General features: G+C 41.8%; 1 gene segment (V, D, J or C); it reads right to left on the minus strand.

The window, feature by feature from the left end:
- Window positions 1–6896: 6896 nt before the first annotated feature.
- LOC126024204 (immunoglobulin kappa variable 1D-33-like) lies at window positions 6897–7393 on the minus strand. The segment is given in 2 exon segments: window positions 6897–7249; window positions 7345–7393. Coding segments are annotated over 2 exon segments (402 nt in total).
- Window positions 7394–11137: the final 3744 nt, after the last annotated feature.

Below are 11137 nucleotides of genomic sequence, written 5' to 3' on the forward strand. Positions count from 1 at the left end.
TGTGTGTCCTGACTGGGACTGAGCCTGCACAGGGAGAACCAGTGTTCTTGAGTGTCCTGCACAGGGAGCAGTGAGACTTGCAAATGAGAGGAGGCTGGGCCTACTGCACAGATAGAGGGTAGAGGTTTGCTGGGGAACAGCACAGCTGAGGGATGGTGGGAGTTCAGGTTTTTCTGGGGAAACAGAAGTTTGCCCCAAGAGAACAGGCTCATCCCAGGGGACACAAGTGTGCACCAGTGTAGGTACTCAAGGGAATTTGGCTTCTGGTGGCTCAGTGAGTCAGGACACTGCTTCCTGTTTCCTCTGCCCAGAGAAAGACACATTAAGACACTATGTTAATAGTCTACAGAGAGCTATGATTTCTCACCTCTGCATTTTTAAGGAAAATTAGGTTTTATATATGAATATGATATAATATCCTATATGAATGTGATATCCCAATGTTATATTATTCTACATTTTTAAGTCAAAATGTTGTCTTCCAATATCTTATTGATTTTTGTAGGCTCTCAGACCTGATTATCACTCTGAACAACACTCATCCATCTGGGCTATCCTCAGTGCAGCAGCCCATGGAGGCAAAGCAATTGTGGTGCTGCAGTGCCATGGAATGTCAAGCCCGTATCAAGAGGCGCTCTGGGCCATGACATTCCTGGACTCTGACTTGTCCCAGCACAGACAATGCTGAACTATGAACTATCTAACTGATCCCTGAAATGTGTCAGGTGAAAAATTGCCATTTACACCAGACAGAGGTCTGGACAGACAATAGAACAGTGCAAAGAGTCAGCTTTGACCAATGGCTACCTGGTTCAATATCTGTACATATATGGAACCCTGAGCACTTCTAAAAGTCTTTACTCAGAACTAGAAATAGCTCCTTAGCCTCACTGGGTATGGCACAGAAACCCCCAATCAAAACCAAATAAAAAAAAAAACAGCACTGTATTGAGACGAAAGCATCATAAACAGTATAGATAATGATTCATAAATTAGAGAGAAAATAGAGTATGTGACATTTCTATCGATGTCTCCTTGAAGCCTGTATTCTCCTTCACTCTGAGATTCTCTTCCTTTTCTTCTGCCTCATCCCTAATGTTAGATTCCTCCACATCTACAGAGGCTTGTTCCCTTTTCAGCTCTGTCATTACACTGACTGACAAGATCCTTGGTCTTCTTGAACTCTCTTTATGATTTCCTTCTCTTCCCTGACCTGACATATCCAATATGTACACATGGGATAAGGAGACAGCCCATGGAGACCAGTTCCTCATAGAATAAACTGTGTGCATTAACTTGGGCATTCCTCAGTCAGTCATCTCTTGCTATTTTTAAGAGATTAAACTTCTCAGAGAACAGATGAAGGACAAGGTTTCTCAGGAGAATGGGTTGATGAGATTTCAGGAAAGGACATGATAACAACCTTAAAAGTGATTACATTCATAAATAGTAGAAGACGCCTCTATGGGGTTTAGAATGCCCCTGTGAATGTTGGAGTTAGTGTGGGGTGAAGATTGTGCTCATCCAGAAGAATTAGTTTGGGCTGAAGCAAAACAGTGATAGTTTTGCAGTAATGCCCTATGAAAACAGGCTCTTGAGCCCCTGAGCTTTGTTTAAAATCTCAGGTACTTGCCTCACTAGACCAACTAGTCTGATCAACTGGTATAATAAAGGCCTCCTTGTTCTCCCACCAGAGATTATTTTTTTTGTGTTTGAATAATCAAATTTATTTTACAAGATGTCACAAATCAAACCCACAACCTGAGACATGATGAACATATTTTTCAGTGGCTTCTAGAATATTTTCAATGATGAGAACATTTTGCTTGAGTGTAACTAGTCCCACATATGACCATTTGGATACTTCAAATATTACCTTACATTGACAAGCAGATTTTGTTAATTTAATTTTAAAAATTTTGTTACTCTTTTTACTATATTTGACTAATTAGAAAACTTGTCACATCATCAGGGCAATAGGCTCCAATACTTACTGATTCTCTTCAAAGCTTGTTTTGATGTCAATGTGGTTGACATTGCAATATATATGTATATATATTTAATTCACAGTTTTCTGTCACTATTCGACAGTTATGACAACTCCCTCTAGATACTCTAAGAGAAATTGGGTATCAGAACTCACAATGCTAATTTGGAAAAAGAATGTAGAGACTAATCTCAAATATAGGCTTGTGTTCATTTGTCCTCTAAGTCTTGCTAGTGAAATTGTGCTGCTGATCAAGTGAGAGTGTGACAGCTGCACATGTACTGCAAAGGTGTCATCTCCTTCTAGATCACGGGCACAGTCCCTTGACCCACCCACATCCACTTCTCAGCTGGCACTAGAACTGAGATTCTGGAGTAGGAGCATTGTGAGTTCTGAGACCCAGTTTCTTTTAGTGTGTCTAGAGGGAGTTGTCACTGTTCAATAGCAGCAGAAAACTGTGAATTAAATATATATAAGTATGTATACATATACACATATACATATGCATATATCAGTGTCAACCATATTGAAATCATAACAGGCTTTGAAGGCTCTGACTTGTAGAGTCCAGGGCACTAGATATGTGGCTGAAGTGCATTCTGGCAGATGCAAAGACCAGTTTAACTAAGATTCTGATTGGTACATCTGGGTTATGGGGGAACCAAGAAAATGCAACAGAGGATGATATTTGCACTCTGTATTTGGCCTCATTTTACCCTTAGAGATGGTCTATTGTCACTGTCTACTTTTTTTTTTTTTTTTTTTTTTTGTGGTTTTTGGGTCACACCCGGCAGTGCTCCGGGTTTTTTTCTGGCACGTGCTCAGAAATTGCCCCTGGCAGGCACGGGGGACCATATGGGATGCCGGGATTCGAACCGATGACCTTCTGCATGAAAGGTAAACGCCTTACCTCCATGCTATCTCCCCGGTCCCCACTGTCTACTTCTTAATGAGAATAGGTCCTGTCATAAATAAGTTTTTAATAGGTAAATCTAATAATGTCTTGGCAGACAGATAGGATTGGATTTTCATTCACACTGCTGAGAGCATATTTTTCCCAAATCTTAAACCACTGAGAGCTACTTACAGACTTTCTCCATCACACCTACTGGATCCTATCCCTATTTATATTGGACACTCATTCTGTTTCTGTACAAATGCTTCTAGGATCCAGGATCTCTCATCAGTTGGGTCTCTCTGCCATCTAGTGGCTACTTTGGATACAGCAACTGAAAAGATTTCAGATACTGGTCCCAGGTCTGCAAAACAGATCATTGAAATATGCTGTTATCACCAGGCCAATCTGTAAAACAACCAACTCCACCGCAATAAATACTTCATCTCCTTAGTAAACTATTCAAATATTAGAGAAGAAATAAGTTAAAATTAGCTGATATTTAGAGGACATTTATTTAACTATGACTATGACTTGGTAACACACACATATAGCAGATGTGGACAGACCATGGTTTGATCCCCTGGTGTCCCATATGGTTCCCCAAGCCAGGAGCAACTTCTGACCGCATAGCCAGGAGTAACCCCTGAGCGTTACCGCTCAAAAACAAAAAAACAACAAAAACAAAACAAACAAACAAACAAAAACCTATGTTGCATTACTACATTTTGAGCTTTTTTGTTGTTGTCCTTTGTTTGTTTGGGGGCCACACCTAGTAGAACTTAGGGCTTATTTCTGGTTCTGCACACAAAAATCACTCCTGGCAGGCGAGATATGGAGGAACATAGGAAATGTCACGGATTGAACCCAGGTCAGCCTCATGCAAGGCAATTGCCTTCCCCATGTGCTATCACTCTGGCCCCTACATTATTATGTTTAAGATAAGAGATGTTTTACTGACATGCAGAGTTAGGTTCAAAAACAATTATTGCCATATACACAAGATTATCTCAAGAAAGTCATCTTCAGGGTATGTAAATCAGAGATCTGGAAATGTAAATCCCAGTCTATGAGGGATATTCCCCAGGGTGTCTAATGGATATACAGAGCAAGCACAGATGCCTGGAGCTACAGATGGCACGTGGAGACACTATTCTCCTGTAAGTTGCTTCAGAGTCTTGTAGCCTTTTACTGTTCTTATTTAGTGATCCCCTGTTTGTGCTTCCTGACATATCTCGGGGCCAGCCACAGGGACATGTAATCCAGGTGTCCATAGAAGTCTGTTTCTGACTTCTGGAGAAATACCAGGGTATCACCTCCTTCTAAACCAATTTCTTTTCATTGTTTTCCAAGGCATTTGAATTGATATAGTTTAGACATTAATTCTTTGTGTTAACCTGGCTGTGCACATTCACTCAAGTGCCTTATTTTTGTTTTTGTTGCTTTCTGTGGGGACAGGCTAGGGAGGGATGCTCTCAAGAGTGCTAAATGCTCAGTGGCAACTCGTGACTACATGCTTAATGATCAATCCTGGTGGTGCCCAGATAAAATTGTGGTGACAGAGATCTAACTTGGGCTCCTCCATGCATGGAAAACATTTTGTTTTATTAGTTCATAAACCCCTTTGCAATCATTTCTGTCTTTATGAAATTAGCACAGACATAATTATATCAAAGCTGCTGAGTTTGAGGCAGAGAAAAGAGTTCATAGGTTCCTCATCTTTTCTGCTAAAACCTCTGTCTTCTCAGTGGCTGCATCTGAAGCATTCTCTGGTGGATGGAAAAAGTAGCCTAGGAACTGGGGTGGTCCAACTGCTCCCATCTCTTCCCAGGTGGATTATGTTCCGGCTTGCATCACTGTGACAGGTAACTCCCTTTCAGGGTCAGGACATAGACATGGAAGGTGAAATCTTTCCCAGGTCCACTGCCAATGAACTGAGAGAAAAATCCCTGAGACAGACTGGGAGGCTGACTTTATAAGGAGCTTCAAAAATTGGTTTGATTTCTACTGGTAAAGAAGAAGTTGTCTTGATGTTCTGATTGAACCTACAGGTGATGATGACTCTGTCCCAAGGACTCAAAGACAAGAATGCTGGAGACTGGAGCAGCAGGATCTTCCCAATGGAGGCTGAAACGACAATGACATATGAGGTGAACTAAAGACTGCATGGAGACATCACAACCAACCTAGTTAGGGAGGGTAAATAATACATTTATTCCCTTAGATTTAAGAATAAAACTTAACCTTGATACATTAGGTTAAAAGATTCCCAGAGTGAAAAAAAGTTAGCATATGAAATAATCCCCACTTATTTTCTTCTGTGAAGAAAGTCTCACCTGCAACCCAGAGGAACTGTGAAAGTGCGCCATATAGCTGCATGACTCCTTTGCTCCTTCCATTGATGAAGATAAAGATCTTTTTATAAGGTCCTTAGAGGCAGCCCAGCTTCATGACACCTTCAGAATCATCCAGACCACTCTGAGTCTGAAAGTGCTGCCACAGTGAATACTCTAAGGCCATCAGCCTTATGCACCATGACTGTGAGGTTAGTATTCACACATGGCTGCTTAGAAACCAAACGTCATGTTTCAACTATTAGTCTCCAATATCACTTTTTAGTCTGCCAGGAATCAAATCTATTACTTTAGATATATATTCCAACAAATTTGTATCCTGATCCTAGATTATTTCTGTGATGTTAGAGCTATTCCTCAGCATATCTGGCCCAACATATAGCTGTTGGATAATTATGCTGTTACTTTGCACAAATATACAACTATATTTTGTGTAACTTAAATATTTTACTTGAGACTAATGTAATATTTTTTTCATTGTGCCAGAGTGATAGCACAGTGGTAGGGTGATTGCCTTGCATATGACTGACCACAGATGGACCCAGTTTTGATCCCCAGCATTCCATATGGTCGCCTGGTCCTCTGAGTACAGAGTCAGGAGAAACCCCTTGAACACAGATGAGTGTGGTCCAAATCCCCATCCTGCAAAAAGAAATCTAGTGATAAAATAATAATAATTTTCACATATCTACAGTCACTCTGAGAACTTTAAGTCTTGTGCAGGGAGGAAGCACCATCATTGGAATTCAGGGTGTTTCCTGATGAGGCCAAATACTGTGGCATTGAATTTAGCACAGAAGGTTGTAATCTCAATATTTTATATGAGTTCTCACATCCCAGATTTTCCCCAAGATCTTCATTGTATGTAACCAGTATAAACTTAATTTCATAATCAAGTTCCTGGGCTTGAGTGATAGTCAAGTGAGTAGGGTGATTGCCTTGTACACGAAAACCTAAGTTCAATCTCTGGCATCCCATATGGATTCCTGAGCCCACTTTCAGTGATCCCTGAGCACAAATCTAGAGGTAAGTCCTGAGTAGTACAGCATGTGTCCCAGAACAAACAAACTAAGAAACAAATATCCCATAGTTCTTGTCACTGAATTAGGATTTTGTTTTCAGTCGAGTTTAGGACCAAATCCCCTCATCAAAGAAGCAGATCTGTACCCCTACCTAAGCTCTGAATGTTGGACCCCTGCAACATTATCCCTCTGATCTACTCAAACATTCTTTGGCAGGACCTGGATGTGCTTTGTGAGATGCCTCTGGAGGGTCTTCCTTCACTTCACCTTCACATTGGTGAGGGAAATATTTTATTATTATTTATTATTATTATTATTATTTTGGTTGTAGGCCATATGAAGGGTGCTCACTGATACCACCCTGTGCTATCACTCAGGTTCCTCATTATTAATTTTTAAATAGAATTAAAACAATGGTTCCTAGAAAATGTATAGTATAGTCCTTCAACATGAACTCTGAATAAACCTGTTGCCCACATTCCTAAAGAAAAATAATCTCTAAAAATTAAACCAGCAGATCTAGTCAGTCATTTCACTGCACATGGGATGAGAGGGAGAATAAAAAAGTTTCTAACATATAACGTTGTTGGTGCAAATGATACTCTCTCAGCAGGGGGAAGTACCAGGAGCATCTGGGGCTACAAAGCCTCATCAATGTCTTCTCTGGGGGGGTTTGTTCTGGCCTGTATCACTGTGGGAGGATAATTATGTCTCTGTTGACAGTAATAAGTGGCAGCATCCTCTGACTCCAGTCTGCTGATGGTGAAAGTGAAATCTGTGCCAGATCCACTGCCACTGAATCTGGAAGGGACACCAGGTTGCAAGTTTGATGCATACTTGATCAGGAGCCTAGGAGCTTCCCCTGGTTTCTGCTGATACCAGTGCAAAGAGCTGCCAATGTACTGACTGGCCTTGCAGGATAAGGAGACTTTCTGTCCCAGAGTTGCAGACATGGATGGAGACTGGGTCAGCTGGATATCACTCATGGCACCTGAGAGAGAAAATAGAAACACTCAACATCACCATTCATCACCATTACTTCCATTTTCTGAAGCTCAGGGAACACTAAGCCCAGTGAACCCTCACCTGAGAGCCAGAGCATCAGGAAGCTGAGGAGCTGCACAGGGGCGCTCATGTTCACTGTGTCCTGCCTGGGACTGAGTCTGTACTGAGAAACCCAGTGTTTTTGAGTATCCTGAGCCAGGAGCTCTAGGACTTGCAAATTAGAGGAGGTTGGGCCTGCTGGGCAGGCAGAAAGAGGGTTTGTGTGGGAGCAGCACAGCTGAGGCAAGGTGGGGTTTCCTGTCTCTCTAGTGAAGCACATCTAGCCCTCAGAGAATATGCTCATCCACACATGGCAGGCACCAGTTTGACTGCTGATGAATGGTGTCCTCTGGAGTCCCTGAGAGTCAGGACCCTGCTTCTTGATCCCTCTGCCACGAAGAAAGACTCTATCAACTGACTTATATAAACACAGTTTGCCTTACATGGGGCTGACTTGGTTTTTTTTTTGTTTTTTTTTTTTTTTTTTTTTTTTGGGGGGGGGCCACACCCGTTTGACGCTCAGGGGTTACTCCTGGCTATGTGCTCAGAAACCGCCCCTGGCTGGGGGACCATATGGGATGCTGGGGGATCGAACCGCGGTCCTTCCTTGGCTAGCGCTTGCAAGGCAGACACCTTACTTCCAGCACCACCTACCCGGCCCCGGGCTGACTTGGTTTTAATCTCTGTCTTCTGAGCCTGCCAGAAATAACTTTAAGTGCAGATCCAGAAGTAACTCCTGGGTGCAGCTGGGTGTGACCCCCCAAAAAAAATATGGCCTATTATAACTACTTCAGATTTTTCCCATAACCGCTGCAGGGCCCCTGTCTCTATTGACAAATTCTTCCCAGAATTTCTAGGATCCAGGCTTTTTTCTTGTTGGTTATGGGGTCTCTCTGCCATCTACTGGCTACTTTATGATTCAGCAATGAGAAGATTTTTAGGGGCTGTTCCCAGTGATTCTGAAAAAGTCTTTTCCCAGGTTGTTAAGCAGACATCACCAGACCTGTCTGTATTATCACTGACACCCACTAAATGAATGTTTCCTCTCCTTAGTAAAATAGATAACTGTCAGAGAAGAAATAAGTTAGAGATATCTGGAATGTAGAAGAGATTTATCTAACCAAGGCTACTATTATCACTGGTTAACGAACATACACAGCAGGTGCTAAGATCCATTTGAGAAGCCACAGGTTTAATTCCAGAAAGAATCTCATGCACATGAAGGAACTTGCATGTACAATGACAGGTGAGCAGAGAGGGAATGTTGGGAAGCACAGGGAACTTGAGTCCAAACGCAGAGTTGTCAGCTCAGCTTCCAGTCTAATTCAAAGTCATTTGGAACCATAGATGCTGTTTCAGTGAGGATTACTCAGAGAGCATCAGCCATAAGGACCACAACTGAATTACTCATGATTGAGAGTAAAACTTATTTGTGAGTTTTGTATTCATGAGTATGAAATCCAACTATAATATTTCAGGAGCGAGAGGCCAACAGCACTATTTTGGGTTGTTTTGGTTGGAGAAATAATACTCTGTGTCTCAGTTCTGAAAAGCATGCATTCTGCCTAGGCTAAAATGATTATTCCTAGATTCCTTTCTGTGAAAATGCAATTGTACTTGTCAGAATAGAGTGACTGTGCCTATTACGGTCTTTGTATCCTTGAAATATGCCCAGACCACAGGTACCTCCCATGAGCCCCCACATTCACTTTTCTTAGCTGGACATCAGCTTATGATCTAGAGGAGTGAGAGCTCATACATAGGGCTCTAAAGTACATGGATATGTGCATACTGCTATGTTGGGGTCTGTGACTTGTTTGAGGTTATTTTGCTATACTTTCTGCCTTAGTTCAGCCTTTCACCTAAAGGCTACATGCAGTCTTGCTGTAAGTTCTTGGGCCAAAGAGAAAGGAATGTGCAGCTGCAAAGTATAATTAACCTTGTAGCCCAGAGGAGAGCAACACGGCCCGGTACCATTCCCAGAAATGAGGTCTTACTCCCTCAACTACATTCCGGAGTCAACAAGGCAGTTATTATGTGTATATGTTACATTGTCTGTACAAAATTATTTCTGTAAGAACATTGCCCCCACCTTATATCTGTTAAAAGTTTAGAAATGCAGCTAGAAGGTCACAAGATGTTTCCATGGATACTGCAAGAAGTATTGCCCACTTGCCTTATTTGGAATAATGAAGTAATTTTCATGCCAAAAGAATGATTGACATTGCCTTTTGCCTGCCTCCTTCACCTTCCCTATATAAAGAGGTGCTGGACCTCAATAAACGCCTTTGAGCAGTGAGACATTGCCTTGGGTCATTACTATTAACCTCTCTCAGATTTTTTACAGGTGTGGTCGTGCTTCAACTCAGCTAAATAAAGGTGCGGTCGTCCAGGAGCCTTCCCAGCTAATTCCTGCTGGCCAGGCCCCCCTGGGGGGCTTCAGGACCCCGCACTGCTAGGATTGGTTTTGCTATGACCTGAGTCACATCTGCCACCCTGTTCAGCCGACGGTTCTGAGGAGAAGTGGTGGGTAAACAGCTCGCAGACAGTCAGGCTTGTGGAAATATTAGCTTTATTTGGTAGACAAGACTGAAGTCCAAAGCCTCAGCATCTGTTCCAGCTAAAAAGTCCCTTGCCTTCCACAGACCCTTGTTTTTATCCCCCAGAATCAGGTACCACCCAATGGTGGGAGCAGAATCAGATACCACGCAGAATGCCAGGTCACACCCTAGAGTAGGGCACAATCACCAATCAGTCTAGGGTCAGTAACATAATAATCCCATAAAATGTTTACATACACAACACATGTCCTTTAAAAAGGTAAATTGAATTTAAATGTATCTATAAATGATGAAATCACATTAAACATATAATATTCCTCAGGCAATATAATGGTTTTGTTTTCTTGCATACAGAAGAGGGTTGAGTTGTATCTCTGCCTCCATATGCTTCACTAAGAACTGCCCAAAGCTACCTCTAAGTGTCAAGGCAAGAGTAGCCCCTAAGCACCACAGGTCTGACCATAATACAAACATGAAGGAACGAAAAAAATAATAAAGTAAATATAGAATTATAGAATTGAGGAAAGAGGAAAGAAAGGATGGGAGGAAGTAAGGAAGCAAAGAAGGAAGAAAAGAAGGAAGGAAGAAATTTTTCTCCTTTAACATTTTTTTAATTTAAACACCATGGATTCAAGGTTATTCATACTATAATTATTCCCATAGATAAAATTGTTTACAATTGAGTTACAGTCAGACAATGTATAGCGACCTTCACTAGTGCGTGTTTCATTCCACCAAAGTCAACAATTTCTCTCTCACCCTCCCTGATGCCCTATTCTCTCCCATGCATCCTCCCTCACCTGTCTCTCCTGCAGGCATTTTACTTCATTTCCGCAATGCATGTTGGGTGCCAGATGTCACGGGCCTCTGGGGACTGGGCAGGAGCAGCTAGACACAGAAACATCAGTGGGGTCTTCGAGGAGAGTGGGCACTGGAGTTGGCAAATTGTGACTAGACCACACACCGGGAGAGAAGTTTGGATCTAGCCTGTTTATTCACTCAAAGAGCGGGGTTTTTATACATTTACTTTAGCAAGTCATTCTGAGTTAGCAAGGAAGAAGGGGTGATCAATAGTTTACATAGCAGGAAAACATGTGGCTTCTGTGAGGTATAGATGAACATTAAGACATTCTATAGAATTCATTGACACCCTCATTAATACAATGATTACAATACTTATTGATCTTTACCAGAGACATTATTTATTTTTGGTCTAGGATTTAACAATACCATAATTTCCCAAAGTCTCCTAAATTTATTGAATCTGCTTTGTG

Source organism: Suncus etruscus, chromosome 12 (assembly GCF_024139225.1).
Source record: "Suncus etruscus isolate mSunEtr1 chromosome 12, mSunEtr1.pri.cur, whole genome shotgun sequence".
NCBI lineage: Eukaryota > Metazoa > Chordata > Mammalia > Eulipotyphla > Soricidae > Suncus > Suncus etruscus.